This window comes from Dasypus novemcinctus, chromosome 23 (assembly GCF_030445035.2).
Source record: "Dasypus novemcinctus isolate mDasNov1 chromosome 23, mDasNov1.1.hap2, whole genome shotgun sequence".
NCBI lineage: Eukaryota > Metazoa > Chordata > Mammalia > Cingulata > Dasypodidae > Dasypus > Dasypus novemcinctus.
In genome coordinates, this window is record NC_080695.1 from 10,834,045 (window position 1) to 10,858,506 (window position 24,462).

General features: G+C 55.1%; 1 protein-coding gene across 1 annotated transcript in view; it reads left to right on the forward strand.

The window, feature by feature from the left end:
- The first annotated feature begins 3,820 nt into the window (after positions 1 to 3,820).
- The window catches only part of AP5Z1 (adaptor related protein complex 5 subunit zeta 1), a 31,724-nt gene continuing 11,082 nt past the window's right edge, over positions 3,821 to 24,462 (forward strand). Inside the window, exons 1-12 of the mRNA XM_058285731.1 lie at positions 3,821 to 3,962; positions 12,397 to 12,531; positions 12,808 to 12,994; positions 15,957 to 16,098; positions 16,304 to 16,416; positions 16,690 to 16,855; positions 17,552 to 17,692; positions 18,028 to 18,065; positions 18,154 to 18,316; positions 19,813 to 19,991; positions 20,542 to 20,684; positions 20,878 to 21,018. Of these exons, the coding sequence (XP_058141714.1) occupies positions 3,922 to 3,962; positions 12,397 to 12,531; positions 12,808 to 12,994; positions 15,957 to 16,098; positions 16,304 to 16,416; positions 16,690 to 16,855; positions 17,552 to 17,692; positions 18,028 to 18,065; positions 18,154 to 18,316; positions 19,813 to 19,991; positions 20,542 to 20,684; positions 20,878 to 21,018 (1,589 nt within the window). The 5' untranslated portion in view covers positions 3,821 to 3,921. The remainder of the gene's footprint in view (positions 3,963 to 12,396; positions 12,532 to 12,807; positions 12,995 to 15,956; positions 16,099 to 16,303; positions 16,417 to 16,689; positions 16,856 to 17,551; positions 17,693 to 18,027; positions 18,066 to 18,153; positions 18,317 to 19,812; positions 19,992 to 20,541; positions 20,685 to 20,877; positions 21,019 to 24,462) is intronic.

A 24,462-nucleotide genomic window follows, 5' to 3' on the forward strand; every position in this document is an offset into this window, starting at 1 on the left:
TCGCACCCGTTTTCCCCAGCACCTGTTCCTGGAGAGAAGGCAGTGGCCACAGTGACTGATGGAGGGACCTATGGTTCCTGGACTCCAGCCCGTGGCTGCGCTGAGTGTGTCCAGGGCTGCGAAGGCGAGTCCACGCCTGCCCCGCGCACACTGGAGGACACGGAGGGGCCTCGCTGCTCCTGGGCGCGCGCTCCAGGAGGCCCGGCCCAGAGCCCACCACAGTGGGCCCTCAGCACCAGCCCAAGCATCAGGAGCATCTGCCTCTGCTGAGCGCGTCACCTCAGGCCCTGCTCGTGCCCGGTGCAGGGGAGGCTGGCTGGGGTGGGCTCCGCGGCTGGCAGGCCTGGGCCCTCGCGGTGCCATGTGCTCATCATTTGGCCCCCTGAGGAAGGCAAGCCCACCCAGGGCCGTTCCGAGGGCACGAGCCGCGCCGGGCTCCCAGGGGTCGTCTCGTGGGCCCGGGGGCGTGACACATCAGTGTGCTGCTGCCCACCCCCGACTCGGGGCTTTATAAAACCATTGCCAGGGCTCCCCGGCGTGTGTGTTCACAATCCCATTCAGCTAATCAATAACACACGCCTCAGCGCTCACAGTGGCCACAGCTGTCACCGAAGTTTGAATACTTCTGCCTTCCTGCGGGTTGCACCACTTTCCAGGTAAGATTCTAACGGTAATCCTTAATGTAATAGTCATTGTATTTTAAGGTTTTCACTAAATATAAAGACAGAATGATAAAGAGTGTTTCAGGTTGCTACATTGGTTAACTGCTGCTGTTTTTCAAAAAATGTTCAGTTTTAAAAATTTTGTTTCTAAGACAATTTTTGCCTTACACAGTACTATTTTACACAAAAGTAACTTTTTAAAGAAACAGATCAATATTGTCCTTGGTAGTATCATTTGGGGTGCGTGGGTGTGGAGGGAGAAGGGTTCAGGCATAGCTAAGTTCTTGATGAACGCTGGCCGAGCTCTGAACCCGTTCAGATGGTGGAGTGCGAGGGCCCCGCCACCAGGTGCAGTGGGGTACGCTGCGGCTGCTGACGACAGCCCCACACGGAAGCAGCGCATGTACCCCCTGGCAGGGACACCCCCCCCAGTGTGGCGATCAGGGCAGGGAGCCCATCACTCCTGGGCGGTGGCAGTGCTGTGCTGGAGCCAGCTTGCAAGGGCTGGCAGTGGAATTTTCAGGAATTTTGTGAGTCTGCTGTTAAACATTTAACATTTGTGAAATTTTTAATTATGTAAAGTTAAGTTACTTAAAACAAAGGTCACATGTCCTGGGGCTACTTGGGCCCCGTTGTGTCTCTGTGGTGGAGCTGCCTCCCCCAATGCTGGGAGCTTGAGATCAGCTACGGAGGAGTACTTCCACCACAGAAATCAGCCAACACTGCACATCCCCGACCCCCGTGAGCCAGGCACTCAACATCCTCCAGCGTCCCCCAACCTGGAGAAAAGTGTCACTGAGTCCACTTAAGATGTGTGTGCTCTACTCTCCATGTTGCACCTTAATGGGCAGTTTTTTTAGCTATGAAACAGTACTTGAAGTCCTTTCCGGCTCCCAAGTTTTGTCTGTCTAAATGTAGTTTACCTTGGAATTTGAGTTGTGTGCCATGGCTAAGGAAACCAGCAAACCCCCACCCAAAACATGTTCAACGGCTGTCTCGTGGCTTCAGACCCACCCTTCCATCCACTCCGCTGTGACTCGTGTTTCTGCTCTGCCAGCCCCTCCTCTAGGCTCTGCCAATTCGTGGTGACAGAGGGAGCCCGGAGGACAGGAGGCACTTCCTTGTCCTGCCGCCACACTACAGCAGGCACCGGTCGTGTACAGCTGCTGTCACTCCTGCCTCTGGGTGAACTGGCTGGCTGCAGCGAACATGGGTCACCAGTTTCCCTTCTCAGTTGTCAACGTACCGTCATTCTCGGTCCAGTCACTTGGCGCTGACCTCGTCTCTTCCCACTTCTCTGGCCATTCCGCAGCAGCCAGGTGCTGCTGGTTTCACGTCTCTGCACCACTTACAGTGTGTATGTGGCTTCACCTTGAATACCTTGACCAGGATTTCCATTTCAGTCAACTCAGAATGGTAAAGATAAAAGTCTTGCGGAGCCACCCCGGGTGAGTGGAGGTCACTGCTGTGTTGCCGTGCAGTGGGTGCCCACGACCACCTCTTCCTTCACCAGGGCCCTCCGTCACCGTGCTCTCAGGCTCCTCGGGCCCTCCCACTCCCTCTCAACCCTGAGCGGCCAGTCTACAGCTCCCATCGTCGGCCCCTGGCGCCCTCAGCATCTCCACCCGGGCATCTCAAGGGCATCTTGGAAACTAGCTCTAGTGCAGAGCCATCACCCCTCCCCTCCCTTTCCTCCACTGATGCTTCTCAGTGCCCATCCTTCTGACAGGATTCCCTCACCACCCTACCCAAAGTCCCTCCTTCCCCCCTGCACTCTTGCCCCTCTGCTGTCTTCCCTTCAGAGCACTGATCACTGTGACTCGTGTGTACATTTGTCTACTTGGTAACTCCACTTTGCTGGCTGTAGATCCCACAAAGGCAGAGCTGAGGGAGTCTTTCGTTCATTTTTCTTTTTAAGATTTTTTAAAAATTTATTTCTCTCCCCCGCCCCCCCCCCCCCCCCAGTTGTCTGCTCTGTCCATTCGCTGTGTGTTCTTCTGCGTCGGCTTGTATTCTTCTCAGTGGCATGGAGACTCTGTCTCTTTTTGTTGCATTATCTTTCTGCATCAGCTCTCCATGTGTGCAGTGCCACTCCTGGGCAGGCTGCACTTTTTTTGCGCAGGGTGGCTCTCCATGCAGGGTGCACTCCTTGCATGTGCGGCTTCCCTACGTGGGAGACACCCGTGTGGCACGGCACTCCTCGCACACATCAGCACTGCACGTGGGCCCACTCACCACACGGGGCAGGAGGCCCTGGGTTTGAACCCTGGACCTCCCATGTGGTAGGTGGATGCTCTGTCAGTTGAGCCACATCCACTTCTTTCATTCACTGAATGAATGGTTCTCCCTACAAACTTCCTCACCCTCTTCTGGGCGGCACCACCCTGCTGCACAAGCCAGAAACCTGCTTCTTGCCTTTATTTTGCCTTCCCTCCCCCTCCCCCCATCCATCAGTCACCAAGTCCTGCAAACCCTGCCCCTGATGGTTGCTGAGTCTGCCAAATTTTCCATCCTTCCTCTCTCCTGGACCATTGACTGCAGCGGCCTCCGCACACTCCCCTGCCAGCCGCCGTGCGTGTAGGCCCCACGAAGCCTGGCCTGTTTTCAGACCCTTAAGGCTCCACGGTGTTGCCATCAGCGGGCACAGGGCCCCCTGCCTGGGCCCACGCCTCCCCATCCTGGTCTGCACACCCTCTGCGCCTTCCAGGTTCGTCTCGGGCGGAAGCGGCACGGAGCAGGAGAACCACCGGGGTCCCCGCGCGGTCTGGGGGCGGGAATCCGACCACGTGCCCGGCGCCGACGTGTGCAGGGGCTTTCCCTCTCTGGACCTGGGCCTCGCCTATGAAATAGAGGTGCCGGTCCCCCGGGGTCGGGGTGGGATTCAATAAGCCATTCTTCCCAAGGCGGGGCGCCCAAGACCCGCGCCAGGAGCCGCGGCTACCGGCCGGGGCCGCTCCCTGCTGCCGGCACCGGCGCCGCCCGGGCAGCAGCCGCCACGGCCAGGCCTGCCGGGCTTCCGGCTTCCGGGTCCGGAGCTCGGCGTCCAGGGCTCGGGGCTCCCGGGTTCCGCGCGTCCCGGGTTCCGCGCGCGCCGGAGCCCATTGGTCGGCGGCGCACTCGCCCAGCCCGAGGCCCCGCTTCTCACGTGACGCGGCAGGTGACGCGGTCCCGGAAGCGAACGGGGGCTCGGGCCAGGGCAGGGGCCGGGGCCGGGGCCGGGGCCGGGGCCGGGGCCCGGGTGGGCAGCGGCGGCGGCGGCATGTTCTCGGCGGGGGCGGCGAGTCTGCTGCAGCAGGCCAGGTGCGGGGACGCCGGGGACGCTGGGGGCCGCGCGCGGGGGGAGGCCCGCGAGGCGCCCCCTGGGCAGCGTGCTGAGGGCCGGCGCCGAGGCGGGGGCCGGGCGCGAGGCCGAGCCGCCGGGAGAGCCCTGTGAGCCCGGCGGGGGCCCCTCGTACCGCCGCGGGGCCGGGGGGCCAGGGGCGGGCTTTGTGGCCTGGAGAGACGGCGTGGGCTGCTGCGGGGGGCGGCGAGACGGTTCCCGCCAGGGTCTCTCACCGACTGGCCTGTCGGGAGGAAGCGGAGCGTAGGCCGGGACTCCACAGCCCCAGGACCTCACGACCAGCGGAACGGGCACGGGCACGCGCAGACCGCCCAAGACCTATTGGTACCTGTGAAAAGAACAAGCCTGAGTAAATCAAAACAGAACAAAACTGCAATCAGGGTTGGCCCCCTCGGTGGGAGAGATCGGGCTGCTTGAGGTTGCTGTGGTTACCATGGAGCAGGGCTTTGAAGGAGGATTAGAGAACTGGGCCAGCGCCTTCCCTGGTCAGAATAACCCCCGAAAGTCTCTCAGGAGGGCGTTTGTGGAAATGGACATGCAGCGCCATTTCCCAGGAAGTCCACTAAAGTCTTCTTTTACTCTTGAACAGGTAGGCAGTTTGCTTAAATTTAAGGGCAGTATTCAATGAAAAATAGGTACTTTTGGATACTAGAGTCTCAGCTGACGCGGTGCTCGCCAGAGGCATGTGGGAGCCGGGACTCACGCCCGGCCCTTTGGGTTTGCCTCTTCCAAACTCACCTGCTCAGGTCAGAAACTCGTGCGCGGGAAGGGCAGAAGGCGCAGCCCTGGCTCTCTAAGTTCTCTCTCCGTCTCTCTGCCTGGGGCGGGTGGCAGGTACTGCCAGGCTGAGTCCCCGTAAGTTGGGGTCTTACAGTTTCTCATCCATATGATTTAAGAGATGTTAATAGCCTCTCCCTTGGGTCCTACTCGTTTTCACTATATATTTTGTTTTAATTAAGCCTGTGGTTTCTGGGTGTTTTAAAATGAATTGAAAAGGTTTGGGAGTTAGAATTTGGAGGAAATTTTTAGTGTCTCCTAAAATTTTGCAGACAGGGAAAACAAGGCTGAGGGAAAAAAGTTGTCAGAAACATCTCACGCTGTAAGCTGAAGAGTAAATGAACCACGTGGGGCATGGGTGGGGTTGGAGGTGGGCAACGACTGTCAGGAGGACTTCAGGAGGAAAAGGCATCAAGGTGGAAACTCAGAATACGTGAGGAGGGAAGAAAGGGAGAGTATTTCAGGCAGAGGGTCCCTGTGAAGGGGCAGAAGTGAGAGGCAGCAGGACTCCCAGGCTGGAGAAGGAAGGAGGGGCCGGCGTGGCATAGGATTTAGAATTTGAAAGCAGCTGGAAGCCATTGCAGGGTTTTGCACACATTGGTCATTTGGAAAGAACCCTATAATTTGCAGAATATACTGGAGGGGACTAAGCTGGGGTGAGGAGGCCTGCCGTTCTGGGAAGGGTTCTCCATTATCATTGCGGGACCTAATCTGGCAGCTTCCTCGGTCTCCTTCAACATCATCGCCCCTGTTAGAAGTAGAATTGGGCTAGTCCTCTCACCCTCTGCCTCTTTGTCCTTGTCCTGGATCTGCCTGTTCTTTTGCTGGTAGGGACCTGAAACCAACTGGCTAGTTTAAACACCACCACAAAAACCTGGGGGCAAGGGCTGGCGGTGGGAAATAACCCACTGACTTGGAGTAAGGGCAGGACACCCAGGAAGCCATCTGGGGCCTCCACTCTCACGGTTCCTTGAACCTTCAGCCTGTGTGCCCAAATGCCAGGAATGCTGGGTTCTTGCTCCGTTTGGGATTCCAAGTCCCTGAGCGCGAGCATCCCATGGGCCCAGAATGGGTGCAGCGGGCACACGTGGACCTCTCAGCTACGGCCAGGGGTCAGCGTTGGAACTTCAGCCATGGCTTGGGCGTGGGTGGTAGGCACGTGGGGACGGCACAGCCCTTGGGATACTTCTCAGAGAGCCCTCACCCCCTCTTAGCACCTGGTACAGTCACTCCTTGGCAAGTAACGTTTTCCTGTCTTTGAACTGGAATAGAAACTGAAAATCAGGGTTCCGTTTTGAGACTTTGCCTGATACGTTAACACCACTGGCAATGCACAGAGGACTTTTTAAAATTCAAACTTTATTTCTGATTCAAAAAATAAAATAACAGACAAAAGGCAGCTCAACATAATGCTTAGGGAAGCATTACTCCAAAAGAGTTCTGTCCAGGCACTTTTATCTAATCTAAAAACAAACTCAGTTGTTCCTCCAGTGTTCAGAAAGATATACAGGTGAACACAAATTAAATGATGTAATCAAGGTCTCCTTGTAAATGAAGAAGAGGGGGAAAAAAAGATTAATCATATTCATATCTCACAAAACCAAAACCCATATTTTTTTACCTTTAGCATTAATATAGTACCAACTTTGGTTTTGCTACAAAAATATTATGATGTTGTTTACTATAGTTCATGAGTTGCATTCATTATATTTTCCCCATGCATCACCATATTCTTAACACCTTGTAGTGGAACATTCAAGTATTTATGTTATTAACCACAGTCCTCATCTACCACCAGAATCACTATTATACATCCCCTATTATACATCCCCTATATACATATCCTCCAGTTGTCCTCCAGCTACCATTAACCTCCCTAGACTACCCCTTTCAGCCACAATCACATCCATCAACAGAAAGTGTGTTCGTTACATTCATTATAATGTGCTACCATCAACTCCAACCTTTACCACATACTGAAAATGGAACGTTTTACTTACATCCAGCATCTGCTCCCCTTCTTAACTCATCATTCTGTCTCCCACCAGCCTACACGCCATAGCCCAACTCCATAAGTCTACTCATTGTATTTCATATCACTGAGAGCATACGCTAGTCATCCTTTGGTGTCTGGCTTATTTCATGCAACATAATGTCCTCAAAGTTCCTCTATGTTGTCATGTGGTTCCCCAGTTTATTTCTTCTTAAAACTGGATAGTATTCTGTCATATACGTATACCACCTTTTTTTATTCATTCAGCAGTTGATGGACACTTAACGTTGTTTCCATCTTACAGCAATTGTGAATAATGCCGCTGTGAACACCAGTGCGCAGATAATCTTTCCATGTCCTCGTTTTCAGTTCTTCTGAATATATTCCTAGCAGCAGGATTGTGGGATCATATGGCAATTTTTAGCTTCCTGAGGAACCACCAAACATCTTCCACAGAGGCTGCACCATTCTGCATTCCCATGATCAGTGAAGGAGTGTTCCTATTTCTCCACATCCTGTCCCGCACTGGGAGTTTTCTGGTGTATTTATTCATTTATTTAATAAAGACCATTCTGTATGGTGTGAAATAATACCCTGTAGTTTTTATTTGCAATTCCCTAATAGCTGGTGATGTTGAGCATCTTTTCATGTCTCTACTGGTCATTTGTATTTCCTCTTCAGAAAAATGTCTATTCAAGTCTTTTGTCAATTTTTTAATTGGGTTGCTTGTCATTTTGTCATTAGGTTGTATGAACTCTGTATAACCTGGAAATCAAACTCTTGTCAGATAAGCGGTTTTTGAAGATTTTTTCCCACTGAGCTGGCTACCTTTTCACCTTAACAAAATTGTGTGAAATACTAAAGTATTTAATTTTGAGGAGATCCCATTTTATCTATTTTTTCTTTCTTTGCTCATGGTGGGGTGTAAGGTCCAAGAAACCACCGCCTGCCACAGGACTTTTTTTTAACTCCTCCCCCTCTCCTGAAATGGTTCCCTCATCTGTCTGCTGGCTATGTCTGCTCGTCATCTTTAGGAGGCACTGGGATCCAAACCTGGGATCTCCCGTGTGGGAGGTGGGTGTCCAACTGCTTGAACCGTATCTGCTTCCTGCTTCTATCAGCTCTCAGCATCTGCTCATCTTAGGAGGCACTGGGACTGAATCTGGGACCTCCCACGTAGCATCTGCTCATCTTAGGAGGCACTGGGACTGAATCTGGGGCCTCCCACGTGGGGGTAGCACCCAGTTGCTGGAGCTACATCCGCTGTCTGCCACAGGATGGTAAAGGTGTTTCTCTGTTTTCTTCTGGGCGTTTTATGGTTCTAGTTTTTATGTTTAGGTGTTTGATACATTTTTAGTTAATTTGTGTATAGGGTGTGAGATAGGGGCCCTCTTTTTTTTCTTTGGGATATGGATATCCAGTTTCCCCGGCCCCGTTTGTTGAATAGCCTGTTTTGACCAACTGAGTGGGTTTGGCACTTTCTCCAACTTCATATCTTCAAAGACATTTTTGGCTATTTAGGGACCCTTAAACTTTCCATATAAATTTGAAAATTGGCTTTTCAAATTCTACAAAGAAGGGTATTGGAATTTTTTTCCAGACTTGCATTAAATCTGTAGATCAATTTGGGTAGAATTGATATCTTATTGATATTTAGTCTTCCAACCCATGAGGGTGGAATGTCCTTCCCTTTATTTAGATCATCTTTGGTTTCTTTTAGCAGTGTTTTATAGTTTTCTGAATACAGGTCCTTTATGTCCTTGGTTAAGTTTATTCCTAAGTTTATTTGATTCTTTTAGTTATTGTAAATGGAATTTTTTTTCTGACTTCCTCCTCAGATTGCTCATTAGTGTATAGAAATACTATTGGCTTTTGCTTATTAATCTTGTATCTACCACTTTGCTAAAATTTTCTTTTAGTTCTAGTAGTTTTATTGTGGATTTTTTGGGATTTTCTAGGTATAGGATCATATCATCAGTGAATAGTGCAAGTTTTACTTCTTCCTTTCCTATATGGGTGCTTTTTATTAGTTTTTCTTTCTGAATTGTCCTAGCTAGAACTTCTGGCACAATGCTGAATAACAGTGGAGACAGTGGGCATCCTTGTCTTGTTCTTCATCTCAGCGGGAAAGCTTTGAGTCTTTCACCATTGAGTACAATGTTAGCTGTGGGTTTTCCGCATATGCACTTTATCATATTGAGAAAGTTTCCTTCTATTCCCATCTTTCAGAGTGTTTTTTTTTTTTTTTAAAGATTTATTTTTTTTATTTATTTAATTCCCCTCCCCTCTCCCGGTTGTCTGTTTTCTGTGACTTTTTGCTGCGTCTTGTTTCTTTGTCTGCTTCTGTTGTCGTCAGCGGCACGGGAAGTGTGGGCGGCGCCATTCCTGGGCAGGCTGCACTTTCCTTCGCGCTGGGCGGCTCTCCTTATGGGGTGCACTCCTTGCGCGTGGGGCTCCCCTACGCGGGGGACACCCCTGCGTGGCAGGGCACTCCTTGCGCGCATCAGCACTGCGCATGGGCCAGCTCCACACGGGTCAAGGAGGCCCGGGGTTTGAACTGCGGACCTCCCATGTGGTAGACGGACGCCCTAACCACTGGGCCAAAGTCCGTTTCCCAGAATGTTTTTTATCAAGAAAGGATGTTGTATTTTGTCAAATGCCTTTTTTGCATCTATTGAGATGATCATGTGATATTTGGTCTTCAGTTTATAAATGTATATTGACAGGGATTGCTTTTCTAGTTTTGAACCACCCTTGCATACCTCCTATAAAGCCAGTTTGATCATGATGTATAATTTTTTTCATGTGTTTTTGGATTTGGTTAGCAAATAGTTTGTTGAGGATTTTACATCTATGTTCGTTAGAGAAATTGGTCTGTAATTTTCTTTTTTCATAATATCTTTATTTGGCTTTGTATTAGGGTGATACTAGCTTCACAGAATGAGCTTGGTATCATTTCTTCCTGTTCTATTTTTGAAAAGAGTCTGAGGAAGACTGTTACTAGATCTTCTTTAAATGGTTGCTGGTATTCACCTGTGAAGCCTGCTGGTCCTGTACTTTTCATTTTGGGGAGGTTTTTGGTGACTTTCAATTTCTTTACGTGTGATTGATTTGTTTAGATCTTCTATTCCTTCCAAGGTTAGTGTGGTTTGTTCTTGAATTTCCAGGAATTTGTCCATTTCAACAACAATGTCTAGTTTGTTGGCAGCAATTGTTCATAGTATTCTCCTATATCTCTTATTTCTGATAGGACAGTGGAAATGACCCCCTTCTCCTTTCTCATTTTATTTATTTGCATCTTCTCTTATTTATTAATCTAGCTATGGGTTTATCAATTTTCTTGATCTTCTCAATCAGCTTTTAGTCCTGTTAACTGTATTTTTTAAAATTCTTTTATTTATGCTCTAATCTTTATCATTTCTTTCCTTTTGCTTGCTTTGGGATTGATTTACTCTTCTCCAGGTGTGCAGTTAGGTCTTGAATTTTAACTCTTCTTTTTTAATAAAACCATTGAGGGCTATAAATTTCCCCCTCAGCACTGCCTTTACTAATTCCCACAAGTTTTGCTATGTTGTTCTCTCGTTTTCATTCGTCTTGAGAAACGTACTGAGAGAAAGTGCTTTGTATAATTTCAGTGTTTTTAAATTTATTGAGCTCAGACTTATGTCCTAGTACACAGTCTGTCCTGGAGAAAGATCCATGAGCACTCTAGAATAAGTGCATCCTGCTGTTTTGGGGTGTAATGCTCTATAGATGCCTGTTAAGTCTAGTTCATTTATCTCATCATTCAAGTCCTCAGTTTCCTTCTTTATTCTCTGTCCATATGTTCTGTCTAATGCTGACAGTGGAGTGTTGACCTCTCCAACTATTACTGTAGAGACATCTATTTCTCCCTTCAGTTTTACCCATGTGTGTCTCACATACCTTGGGGCACCTTAGTTGGGTACATAGATATTCTTACTTCTTCTTGGTGAATTGTCCCTTTTATTAATATATAGTGACCTTCTTCACCTCTTATGACAGTTTTCATTTGAATTCTATTTTATCCGATATCATTATCACTACTTCAGCTCTTTTTTTATTATTTGCATTGAATACCTTTTTTCCATCCTTTCACTTTCAGCCTGATTATGACCTTGCAACTAAAGTCAGTCTCTTGTAGATGACAAATAGATGGCTCATGTGTTGATTTTTTAATCCGTTCTGTCGGTCTGTGTCTTTTAGTTGGGGAGTTCAGTCCATTACACCCAGTGTTACTGCTGTAAAGGCATTGCTTCCTTTGTCCATTTTATCCCTGGGCTTTCTGTTGTCAGATCCTACTGTTGTCTTTTAATCTTTTCAGTTTCTCTTACTTATAATCTTCTCCAGGCCTCCTGCCCTTGGCTTTCAGATTGTTCTTTATGCTCATCCAGCATCGTCTTCATGTCCTGTATCCTTTAGTCCCATATCTGTTCATCTCATTCAATTGCTTAAGGAGCTCTGTGCTTCCATCACTGATCCTCGTCTTGAATCCTGTGCCTCGTCTGGGCTCGTGGTTTGTAGCTGTGGCTGGGCCACATCCTCCTGTTCAGTGCAGCTTGTTCCCTTGTGTTGATATCTAGGCAACTGACTGCTGGTGGTTTTATTTCACCGCTCTTCTTTGAGTTTTTGGTTTAATTTTTTCGAAAACTTTAGGATTGCCTTGTTTGAGTTTTCAGAACAGGGGCAGGGAGCTGCTACTGGGGCAAGACCAGCTCTGGGGTGCCCGGGACAGAAAGGAGCCCAGCCTGTCTTCCCTCGCTTCCCCGGCTGGCCAGCAGGTGGCGCAGACCCCTCCGGGGAGATGGGTCCTGCAGTCTCCCCGCCGCCCGCGCTAGTTAGGGTGGAGTGGAGTTGGGGTGGGTGCACCAGCCGGGGAGAGCCGCTCGGCCTCTGCCGCACCTCCCTCCTCCCAGGAGGGATCTGACGCGCCCCTCCCCGTCGGCCGCAGGTCTCCCCGAGGCTGCTCTTCTGGGTGAGGGACAGCAGTGTTCCCAGCCACGGGGGTGTGGGACCATGGGTTTCTGTGGCCCCTTGTCGCTCCAGCCCCAGGCCCTCCTGGATGCGTGTGTGGCCCTCTCCTCATCTGCGGGTCCCCAGAGCAGTGCCCCGGACAGCTTCTGTTTTTTCCCCTATTTTGCAAGAGAGCTGCGCCCTGCCTGAGCTACGCCGACACCGTCTTGGATCATTTTTTAAGTTACATAAAATGAAGGTGTTCACAGAGGGTAGTAAATTCCCTTGCAGTGTGCCATGGTGCTTGCCCTTTAATAGGTGGAGATCAGGCTCTTGTCCAGCAGTTGAAGGCGCCTTGAAGGGCTCTTGAAGAGATGGGCACTCTGGAATGGGGCTCCGCAGGACAATTTGTTTTACTCTGTTTGTGGCATAATAAAATCTGGAAGAGGGGCCTCTCCCCCCCGAGGCTGCCTGTGGCCGCCTGTCCGAGGCGATGGGCTCCCTGACCAGGCAGCGGCCCAGGCAGTGAAGGTGAGGGGCGCCGAGGCGGGTGCTTCCCCCAGTCCCAGCCCCGCCACCCCCACCCCCGCCCGCAGTCCGAGCAGCCCCGGGTCCCCTGCGGAGGCCGGGCGGCCCACACCCTCTCGTTTCAGGGAGATCCAGGACGAGGAGCTGAAGAAGTTCTGCGCCCGGGTCAGCCACCTGCTGCAGGAGAACCTGGGGGCCGAGGCGCTCGACGCGCTGCAGAGGCTGTTCCTCATCGTCGCAGCCACCAAGTACCCCAGGAAGTGAGTGTGACAATTCCTGGAACCGCGGGCGGCGCAGATGCCAAGGCACAGTGAGGCGTGGACCACCTTCCCGACACGGCAGGGGGCCTCGCCACCGGAGGCGGGCGGTGGGGGCGAGCACACACTCACTCGGCCTTTGAGTCTTGTGTCCCCTAAACCGGGGCCAGAAACTCACTCCAGAGTCCCCAGCCAGCTCGGCGGGTGGGGGGAGGAGGGCGGCCGTGAGCTCCACCGGCCGGGTGGGAGGCAGCTGGGCAGCGCGGTCCTGTCCCGCAGACTGGAGAAGACGTGTGTGGACCTGCTGCAGGCCACCCTCTGCCTGCCCGCGTGCCCCGAGCAGCCGCAGGTCCTCTGCGCCGCCATCCTGAGAGAGGCGTCGCCCGTGGACGGCCTGACCCTGTCGTGTGACCCCATCCGGAACACCTGGCTGCTGAGCCTGGTGGCTTCCGTGCTGCTGGCCCAGGTAACCCACGGGGCCCGCAGGAGAACCAGCCCCGCTCTACGTCTCCCGGCACCCACCTGGCTGCTCAGCTTGGGTTCCCTTTGTGTTCAGCTGCTCGTAGTAGCACGTCGTGTGCCGGGTGCCCCAGGCCCGTGGGCAGTCCCAAGGGAGCCTGCCCTCATCGGGCCCACTTGCCCCCTCCCCTTCTCCCCTGTTCCTCGGGAAGTAACCGTCCCTGTTGGAGATTTGGACCCGAAGGGTATCGGGAATGAGAGAGAGAAAGCGAGAGTGAAACAGAGAGAAAGAGAGAGCTGGGATCAGGGGGTCTGCGAGTAATCACTCCTCAGACCACTTTATTTTCTACCTGTGGCATTATATATACTCAGACTATCGAGATAACAAGCAGTGCAACTACACATTAACAAGACTCGTAAGTTAAAGAACTTATCTCAAAGTACAAAGATTTAGTATTCCTTTCAAACCACAAAGTGTGTTTGCTCGTATTTCTCCCTGCCGGGGACAGCTCTATCTTGTTGACTCAAAAGGCTTAATTGCTGCATTCCTATGTTAAAAGCGTAGCCATGGAAACAGCACGTCTCCCTTTTCGAGACCACTATGCCTCAGTTTCCAACATGTCCCCTCTGCTGAGGCGGGCTCAGGCCGCTGGGGCTGCACGAGGGAGGACGTCCCAGATGCCTTCAGGCCAGCTGAGTCGTCACTGGAGAGCAGCTCCGCAGAGGAGATGGCTTTTCACTGCCGGACACTGTTCCTCGGCAAGAGCCGAGCGGAAAGCCATGCCTCCATTCCAAGGCCCCTGCCTGCCTCGCGCGGGCCCAGGTGTGCAGTCGGTGCTCGTCCCCGCATGTTCCGTGTCCGCGCGCTCGCCGACTCACTCATAACCCCCAGATCGGCCCTCGAGCTGCTGTGGTTGTCTGTGGACACACGCAAAGCAGTGAACATTTGGGTCACCCGGCGGGCATGCTCCCAGCTGAGGCTGCACGAGGCGGCGCCCTGCCTTGGCTTGGCACTCAGCGCCCTTTCTGCGACCTGCTTGGTGCCACGTTTTCAGTGTGTCTGTGCGCTCTGTGGGTGCTCTCGTTCAGCGTGGCCCCGAGCATAGTGCCGCCCTGCGTTCCTGAGAGCAGGAACCTGCCACGGGCCGGCGGGGAAGATCCTGGGTTGGGTCGGCTTCCTTCAGGCACGAGCTGGAGCAGCGTTGGCCGTGGTGGGTGTTAGTGAGCCGAGGATGTGCTAAACAAGGTGTCTTTAAACAGAAGCACTTGCGAGGCAGAGTTCATACTGACCGGGTGATGGCGCGCTGGCGTCGGGGCACGCCCTGGGAGCAGCAGCAGTCTGGCATCCGCCCGCTCGAGCGAGCCGTGATGACCACACCTGGTGGGAGCGGCCTGCCCGGGACCCGTGGTGGGAGGCTGTGCTCTGCCTTTGGGGTGCACGGCTGGCAGCGTTGAGGCTGTTGGTTTGCTCACCACAGCCGCCCTCCGAAGCGCGCAGAGGCGGAGAGAACTGTTCCGCCAGTGCCCGGCTGCCGGCTCGGGCCGGGCCTGCTCTCTGTGCCCGCCCCAGGTCCTTCCCGTTAGGACAAATCACAGGCCTCGCGTCTGCCCCGCGCCTGTGTGTCTCCTCAAGACAAGGGCTCTCCTCTTCCTGCCCCGCCGTTCGTCGTCGAGGAGCCCCGTGGGTTGTCCTCGCGGGAGCCTGCGTGTTGCTCGGCGGTGCGTCAGGGCCGAGGCGGGGGGTGGGGCAGGCCTGCCAGGTGAGGTTGGCGGCTCCCTGCAGAGCGCCTCTGCCTGGCTGCGAGTTCGTGGGGGCTGCCGCAAGCGGCCTTGCTAGTTTAACCCTCTCCTTCCTCGACGACGAGCTGAAACCCTCTGTGAGGCGGCCCCCACGGCCTGCTCTTGGCGGCACAGCAGCTGTGCTGGGCGCTCCCTGTGCTTTTCGGCTCTCCCAGGAGTGAGCTGGTTCACTCATGCCCCAGGATGACCGTGCTAGGTTGCTGGAGCTGCTGAAAGCGATGAGCCACAACGGGCTGGCTCTGACGGGGACAGCGTTAACTTTCAGACTTACCACTCCTTAGCATTGGACGAGCTCGCCAGCATGAGCCTGTCGGGCGCCTCACGATGGACAGCTCCCCACGCAGGCACGTGACGCCACGACATGCTGCCTACCATCGGGGCAACACGCTGCCCCCGTCTGGCATTTCTTCCAGTGGACGATGGCATTCCAGAACCACTGTCCTGGCAGCCTGGAGTCTCAGCTCCCGCTGGGGACAGGGAGGCATGTGCTGGCCTCTGTGGCCTCACGTCCACGTGTCCCCTCCCACGCCAGGGACATGGGCTTTGGCTGCCCTGCTCTGGCCTCGGGCTCCTGGGCCCAGCTGCCCATCAGAGGCGGCCACTGAGCAGACGTGGCCTCCTGTGTCCGTTGCCGGGTGCTGCTGGGCACGGCGCCATGGAGTCATCTCGCGCTACTGCTTAACGGCTCCTCTAAGCACACGCCATGGCAGAACCCTCGAGTGTAGTGGGCGCGGCGACTCTGCCTCCGGGCACCTGGCCGCGGCGCACATGCTGTTGGGGTGTGCCGGGTGTGTGGTGTGTGGTGTGGGGCGTGGGTGTGATCACGTGTGCCTGGCCGGGTGTGCGCATGTGTTTATGCGCAGGAGTGTGAACATGCAGGCCTTGCCCCCACAGTGTCGTCACAGCAGTGGCGGCCGGGGCCCCCCAAGCCCACTGGCCTGACCCTCCCCGTAAACCACGGGGCGCCCTGCCCTGCAGGTGGGCTGAGGCTTCTGGCCTGGGCCCAGCGCTGGCTCACGGAGGCACCCTCTACGCCGTAATTACTCCACCACCTTCGCCTGGCGCTGGCGAGGGGCGTGGAGGGGGCGGGCCCCACATGGGCCCCCGGGGCTGGGAGCAGGGCATGCGGCCCCTTGGCGCGTCAGCGTCCCGCTGTGCTTGCCTGGCAGGGCTGCCAGGACGAGGTCCGCGGCGTGGGCCGGCACATCGTGGAAGTCCTCAGCGGTCGGCAGCCCGAGGGCCCCGGCCTCAGGCACCTGCTCCCCGTGCTGGCCCGGGTGGTCCGCCTGGCCCCTGGCGCCCTCCGCGAAGGTACCCGCTGCAGCAGGAGGCCCCGCGGGGTCAGGGCAGGAGGGCGGGCTGCAGCGCGGCGACCCCACCGCACCCTGAGCTGGCCCTGGGGAACCCAGGGGCGTGGGGTCCCGGGGACGCTCGGGAGCTTCAGGACCCCCAGCACCGCGCAGCCTGACGGGAGTGGTGTGAACTCAGCCCTTGGCACGGAACCCTGTCCCCGTAGACCAGAGTGACGTGCTCAGCAGGAGACTGGCCGAGGGGCTCCGCCACGCCAGCGTCCAGCAGGGGCCCGTGTCCGCCCCGGGCGGCTTCTTCTCCACCCCCCGAGCCAAGCAGGTAAGGCCGCTGTTCTGGCTCGGGGAAGCTGCGGGCACGAGGCCTCCCAGCCCGGGCGCTCCAGGGCCCGGCCGCTCTGTCGACGCTGAGCCCGGAGCCCGGCTGTGGCCGTGCGGGGCTGGGGGTCGTGCCTCTAAGTGCTGACGTCCAGGCGTCTCACGTGGGAGTGTCACCCTCCCAGCTGCGCACAGGCGGGGCCTCGGCTCAGCCCCGGCATGCGCACCCACACTCAGGCCGTCCTGGCCCTGAGCCGCCTTCCCGTCCTGCCCGCAGCCCGGGGCCGTCACCGAGGTGGACGGGGCGGTTGCCACCGACTTCTTCACCGTGCTCTCCACGGCCCAGCGCTGCACCGAGGACCAGCGGCTCAACGTGCAGGCCTTCTCCATGCTGCGGGTCTGGCTGGTGTGTGGCCCAAGGGGCCCAGACGCCCCAGACTCGGGTACCTGGGCACAGGCAGGGCTGGCCAGGGGCACCGGGGCTGGGCAAGGAGAGCTGGGGACGGATGAGACTGGATGGGGTCAGGGAGGGGACGTGTGGGGTCACAGACTGGAAGGAGAGGTCCAGGGAGAGATGGGACCCTGGGAACTGATGGGGGTGCCAGGGACACAAGGGCCAGTGCTGGGGCTGACGCAGGGCTGGACGGAACGCGCTGGGCCAGACTGGGCCACGGGTGCTGAGAACGGACGGGCAGGGCCAGGAGGCAGGCAGCCGCGGCCTCCAGGACACAGCGAGCACACGGGCCCAGGGAGGCCCCCCTTGCTGGAGCCTCGTCCCACCAAGAGGCTCCCCCGGCCTGGGCGATTTCCACTCACAGCGAGGAGGGCGGGCAAGCAGGGGCTGACACGGTCACTTAGAGGTCACTGAGCCGCTCACCCCTTGAGGTTTACGGAATCCCCGGTGACTTCAGGGGTTGACAGGGTCACTTAGAGAAGGTCACTGAGCAGCTCACCCCTTGAGGTTTATGGAAACCCCAGTGACTTGTGGTCTAAGTACTGCGTGGACTTTTCAGGGAGCTGGAACGGTGTGGGGTGACCCAGCAGTGGCGGATGAGGGTCCCGGGCGTTTTGGCCTGGGCGTGTTCCCACAGCCGCCCTCTGCTCCTCCGTTCGCGCTGAGTGAGCCCCTGTGCCCGCAGAGGTGAGGTCGGAGCTGGAGGGCTCCACCACGTCCGTGCTGTCAGCGGCCCCCGCCCCCAGCCACCGGCTGCCCCCGCAGGAGCGGCTCAGGGAGAAGGCCTTCGAGTACTGCCAGCGCCTCCTCGAGCAGAGCAACCGCCGTGAGTGCCCGGGGGTGCCGCCTCCCTCGAGGGCGCTCCGCGCAGCCAGCCCCCGCCCCATGCGCCGCCGCTTGGGAGGGCAGGCGCCAGGAAGCTGATCCTCCCCGGGGGGCTGTTTCCGGGGAAGTCCGGGGCCGCACCGCCCCAGGCGACGGAGCCCGTGCCCCTTGGGGTGTCCTCGGAACCCCGGCCCCTTGCGTTGGTCCTGGGTGGGCTCCGTGGTTGACGTCCTCCCTGGGGGGCCTGGAGCCTGCCGAGCCTCAAGCCCTGCCCTCAGCCTCGGGGACGCAGCCCGCCCTGCGGCCGAGCCCAGCACACTGCCGTTCCCTCCCCAGGCGCCCTGCGGAAAGGGGACTCTGACCTCCAGAAGGCTGTGAGTCGCGGGAGGGGCGGCGGGGGTGGGCGGGGCGGCCCCCTGCGGCCCCCAGCGGCCCCGAGCTGCCGCGTCTCCTCCTCCGCAGTGCCTGGTGGAGGCTGTGCTCATCCTGGACCAGCTGTGCCGGCAGGAGCCCGCCTTCCTCTACCGGACGCTGTCCACCCTGAAGGCGCTGCACGGGCGGCTGCGGGGGGACCCGGCCCACGCGCGGACGCTGCTGCCCCTCGCGCAGTTCTTCCTCCACCACAGTGAGCGCCAGACGTGTCCCCCGGGACCCCCCAGCCTGCAGACCCCTATGGGCCCCCCAGAGCCCGAGGCTGAGGTGCTGGTCTCCCCGTAAACTACGCGTGTTCGTTTGAAGGGCAGTGCGTTAGCCAGAGGGGTGCTGACGCGAAGTACCAGAAACTGTTGGCTTTATAAGGGTATTTGTTTGGGGTAGAAGCTTTCAGTCGCCCGGCCACAAAGCGTTAAGTCACTTCCCTCACGTCAGTCGAGGCAGGATGGCTGCCGACGTCCGCAGGGGCTCAGCCTTCCTCCTCAGGCCCCGTGGTCCCAGCTCCTTCCTTCCTCAGCTGTGCTGGCATAAGGCTTGTCCCTCTCTCCCCAGGGCTCATTTTGTTTTGAGCTTTCTCGGCTGTTCAGGCCCCTGGTCTCTTTTTTTTTTTTTTTTAAGACTTACTTTTCATTTATTTATCTTCCCTTCCCTGTTCCCCTCCCCCCAATTGTCTGCTCTCTGCATCCATTTGCTGTGTGTTCTTCTGTGACCGCTTCTATCCTTATCAGTGGCACCCGGAATCTGTTTCTTTTGTTGTGTCATCTTGTTGTGTCAGCTCTCTGTGTGTGGGACACCATTCCTGGGCAGGCTGAACTTTCTTTCACGCTGGGCGGCTCTCCTTACGGGGCGCACTCCTTGCGTGTGGGGCTCCCCTACGCGGGGGACACCCCTGCGTGGCACGGCACTCCTTGCGCGCATCAGCACTGCACGTGGGCCAGCTGCACATGGGTCAAGGAGGCCTGGGGTTTGAACCCTGGACCTCCCAAGTGGTAGACAGATGCCCTAACCGTTGGGCCAAATCCACTTCCTGCCCTAGTCTCTTTAGCTGCAGACCGTCAGGGAATGGCTTGGCTCTGCCATGTGGTTTCTCTGTGAGCCCCACTTACCAAGGGAGCAGAGACTCAACATCCTACTGACATGGCCAAATCAAAGCCTTAATAATAATTTAATCAAGTAAAGTTGAAACCTCTGGATCTACTGTACCCAGAAGAACAGACTGGTTTACAGGCATAACTGGTATTTCTTTTTGGAATTCATCAATTATATCAACGGCCACAAGGAGGCTTTTCCCAGGCAGTGTCCTTCCCTCTCTCCACGTTGAGACCGTTCTTTCTGTTACGAATGTGCTGCCCAGTGATAGTGATTTCTAAGTGCATTTATCTACCAAAGTGCGATCATCTCAAAGTTGTGTCCCTCTCAGGACTTTCTCCCATGCCGCTTGTCCCCCAAAGGTCGAGGATCCAGCACTTTCCAAAGTGTGGTTCACATAACCCAGGTCGCTCTAACTGGTGGCCAAAGGCCTTGGAAGAGGCCGAGTCACTACGTGCAGGGCTTCCCAGAGCCCTTAGAGTCCTCGACTCTGACTGTCCAGAGCCTCGGGGGCCCCGGAGGGCGACAGCAGCGTTGTAGGGTGAGGGGGCCCGCCCGTGCCGGGCTGTGCTCGCTCAGGGGCTGGGGCCGGCCTTGCAGGCGGGGCGGCCGCCGTGGACTCGGACGCCGTCTTCCAGCACCTCTTCACCTGGGTCCCGTCCGAGCTCTTCCACAGCCCGATGCTGGCCTTCGAGTTCGTCCAGTTCTGCAGAGACAACCGCGCCCTCCTCGGCGGGAGCCCCGGCATCCTCAGGCTGAGCTTCCCCAACCTCCTCAAGGCACGGCGCTCGTACCCTGCCGGGGCCGGGGCTTCCGTCAAGGCGGGGGCAGGGGACGGCTTCCTGGAGGGCTGCTCAGTCCCCACGTCCACACGTCATGTCCAGCCGCGCTGCTGGGAGGGACCCCCGTCCTTACCACGTCCCACGGGTCTCGCCCACGTGGTCGGGTGTCCCGGCTGGCACCAGCCTAAGGTGCCCTTGGGCTCCGAGGGTCCCGGGGCCGCACGTCTCTGCCCTGCCTCCAGCCTGGGGTGGTGCCCGTGGGAGAACAGCTGGCTGCAGATACGGCTGAGCTGTCGGTCCAGAAGTGAGTGCATAAGCCAAGAGCATCGAGAGGAAGTGCTCTTCTGCTCCTCTGCGGGGTATTTCCAGTCCCATAGGCCCCGACGAGGCATGAGGAGTGGAGGGGGCAGGTCCAGATGCCCCTCGCCCAGTGGCAGTGGGCTGGCGGCTGCAGGCGCGGGCCCCCTCACCCTGCACCTGCCCGCGTGCTTGAGCTGGGCTGCCACCCGGGGCCAGTGCCTGTCCAAGCTCCGTGTCCTGCCCGCAGCTCCTGGCCTGGCACAGCCCTCCCCTCACTGCCGACTTCGTTGCGCTCCTCCCGGCTCTGGTCGATGCCGGCAACGCTGTGGAGATGCTGCAGGCGCTGCTGGACCTGCCATGCCTAACGGCCGCTCTGGACCTGCAGCTCAGGTGAGCCTGGGCTGCCCTCCCACCACCACAGCCCCAGCATCCCCGACCCTGGCTTTCCTGGGTGCAGACCCCCCCTGCTCTGCAGGTGCCTGAGCCACGCCCACACCTGGGCCCACACCTGGGCCTATGCTCGAGCCACGCCCACACCTGGGCCCACGCCTGGGCCTATGCTCGAGCCATGTTTTGCTCACAGGTCATCGCAGGGGACGGCAGAGAGGCCTCTCTGGGACCCCTCCCTCAGGACCACCAGCTGCCTGGAGGGCTTCCGTGACCCCCAGTTCCAAGATCTTTTCCAGCACCTGCTCCGCACCAGGGCTGGGGGCCCCGTCAAGAGGTGAGGGCCCGGGCATGTGGTGAGCCAGGCCACCGTCCAGCCACAGTGGGCCCCCCTGATGGTCCGTGGGAGGCCAGGGCCCGTGGACAGCCAGCTGGGGCCTTGCCTCCCCCGCTCAGCACACGTGCACCAAGGACGTGCAGGCGCTGGGCTCTGGTCAGCGCTGGAGGCTTTCGGAGCTCCCACCCACACCCCCAGCCCATCTCCCCATCGCCAGCGCTTGGCACAGCTGGCCAGCCCAGGTCATGGTCCTACTGGGAGCATATGCCATGCTTCCACAAGGGGTCACCTGGGGGACGTGCCGTCCCACGGAATGTTTCAAGTTGTTTTAAGAGTAACGAACTCAACGTAACATTTCCCATTTTAACCACTGCCAAGTGTACAGTGTTGTGCCTCCGCCACCACCGCTGACCACGACTGGAGCTTTCTCATCACCCCACAAAGAAACTGTCCCTACTACGCGGGAACGCCCCACCCGGAGACCGTGTCCTCGTTCCTGCCCATGATGGGCGTTGTTCCAAGTGCTGCATGTTGGTGCCGTCGTGCAGTGTTTGCCCTTCTGTGTCCCACTCATTTCATTCAACATGATGTCGCCAGGCTCGTCCACTTGGCAGGGACCAGTACTTCGCCCCTTTTATGGCTCAAGGGTCCTCTTGCGTAGTGGACCACACTGTCCGTTCCTCTGCCAGCAGTCACTTGGGTGGCGTCCACCATTTGGCTACGGGGAGTAACGCTCTTGTGAGCGAGCATCTGTCTGAGGCCCCGCTTTCTGTTCTTTTTGGGACACACCTAGAAGAGGGATTGCCGGGTCTTCCCTAACTCTAGACCCAGCTTTCTGAGGAACCACACGTCGTCTTCCACAGCAGCTGCGCCCTCTCGCGTCCCCGCTGCGGTGAAAAGCGTTTGTTTCTCCACATCTCTCCGACACGTGCTGTTCGCTGGGTTTATCTTTATGATTGCTGTTCTGGGGGCATGCAGTGGCATCGTGTGGTTTTCATTTTCATTGCCCTGACGACCAGTGAGGCTGAGCTCTTCTCTGTGCGCTTTCACCACTGTCCATCTTCTTTGGAGAAATGTCTTTTCACATCTTTTGCCTATTTTTAACTGGGTGGTTTTTCTACTGTTATAGGAATTCTTTATGTATTTTGGATATAAACCCTTATCAGATAGTTTTTCAAGTATTTCCCCCATTCTTAGGTTGCCTTTTTACTTTCTTGACAGTCTCCGTAGGTGCACTGTGCGACTTCGAAGTCCAGTTTACCTTTTTTCTTTTTGCTTGTGCATTTTGGTGTAAGGTTTAGAATCTTGCCTAGTACAGTGTCCTGAATGTTCCCTTAACGTTTCCTTCTAAGCCTTTTATGGCGTTCTCACACTTGGTCTTGCGTCCATTTTGAGGTAATTTTCTGTGTGGGGAGACGGGTCCACGTGCGTTCTTTGCGTTCAGGCATCAGCTTTCTCAGCACCATTTGTTGAAGAGACTGTTCCTCCCCCACGAGGAGACTTGACAGTCTTGTCAGAAATCAGTTGGTCTTAGATATGAGGATTTATTTCTGAGCTCTCAGTTCGAGTCCATTGGTGTATATTAATATGCCTGGTGCCAGTACCATGCTGTTCCGATTGCTCTGACCTTGTAACAACGTGGTTTTGTTTTGTTGGTTTTTTTTTTTTTTTTGGGTGGGGGGGTGTCAGGGGGAGGCCTGAACTATACCTGATCCCTGGAGTTGGTTTTTTGTTTGTTTGTATTTAGGAAGTACCTGGGATCAATCCTGGGACCTCATACATGGGAAGCAGGCACTCAACCACTTGAGCTACATCCTCTCCCCTTTGTAATAAGTTTTATTTATTTTTTAAGACTTATTTTTTATTTATTTCTCTCCCCTTCCCACCCCACCCCCCATTGTCTGCTCTCTGTGTCCATTCGCTGTGTGTTCTGTGACTGCTTCTATCCTTATCGGCAGCACCAGGAATCTGTGTTTCTTTTTGTTGCATAATCTTGTTGTGTCAGCTCTCCGTGTGTGCAGTACCACTCTTGGGCAGGCTGCACTTTCTTTTGTGCTGGGCGGCTCTCCTTATGGGGTGCACTCCTTGCGCGTGGGGCTCCCCTACGCAGGGACACCCCTGCGTGGCACGGCACTCCTTGTGCACATCAGCACTGTGCGTGGGCCAGCTCCACACAGGTCAGGAGGCCCAGTGTTTGAACTGCAGACCTTCCATATGGTAGGTAGATGCCCTATCCATTGGGCCAAGTCCACTTCCCTGTAAAAAGTTTTAAAATCAGCAAGTGCAAGTCTTCTAATTTCGTTCTTCTTTTGCTAGTTGGTTTTGGCTATTCAGGTGCCGTTATCCTTCCATATAATACTTTTATGATTTGCATTTCCATTTCCAAAGGCTGTTGGAATTTTGATCAGGATTGTGTAGAGTCTGTAAATTGCTTTGGGTACAATGGACATCCTATTAATATTTAGTCTTCCAATCCATGAACATGGAATATCCTTCCATTTATTTAGGTCTTCTTAGATTTCTTTCAGTAATGTTTCATAGTTTTTCATACCCAAGTTCTTTATGTCTTTGGTTAAATTATGTGATTCTTTCAGTTGCTATTGTATATAATATTCTTCTTGATTTCCTTTTGAGATTGTTCATTGCTAGTGTATAGAACCATCACTGATTTTTGCATGTTGATTTTTGTATCCCACCGCTTTGCTGAATTCACTTATTAGCTTTAAGAGCTTTGCAGTGGTTTGGGGCATTTCTACATATAGGATCATGTCACTTGCAAATAGGGAAAGTTTTACTTTTTCCTTTACAATTTGGATGCCTTTATTTCTTTTCCTTGCTGACTTCCCTGGCGAGAACCTCCAAAAATAGCTTTTTTTTTTTTCCTTAAATCATTTTTATTGATAAATATTCATAAAGCATACAGTCCACTCAAGGTTTATAATCAATGGTATGTCATATAATCAGAATTGTGCATTAATCAGTTCAGTTAATGTTAGAGCCTTTTCACTACTCCAATATGATAGCAAAAGCGATAAAAACAGATAAAAGTGGAGTGGATATGGCGCAAGTGGTTAAGTGCCTGCTTCCCACATGGGAGATCCTGGGTTCAGTCCCCAGTGCCTCCTAAAAACAAAAAAGGCAAATGAATGAATTTTATGTTCATTGATTTTCTTGTGTTGAATCACCCTTGCATACCAGGAATGAATCCCACTTGGTCATGATTTGTTAAGTCTTAATATGCCATTGGATGCAATTTGCAAGTATTTTGAGAATTTTGAATCTATGTTCAATCAGAGAGATTGGTCTGTAATTTTCTTTTCTTGTAGTCTCTTTATCTGACTTTGGTATTAGGGTGATGTTGGCTCATAAAATGTGTTGGGTAATTTTCTCTGCTCTTCAGTTTTTTGGAAGAGTTTTAACAGGATTGGTGTTCATTCTTCTCAA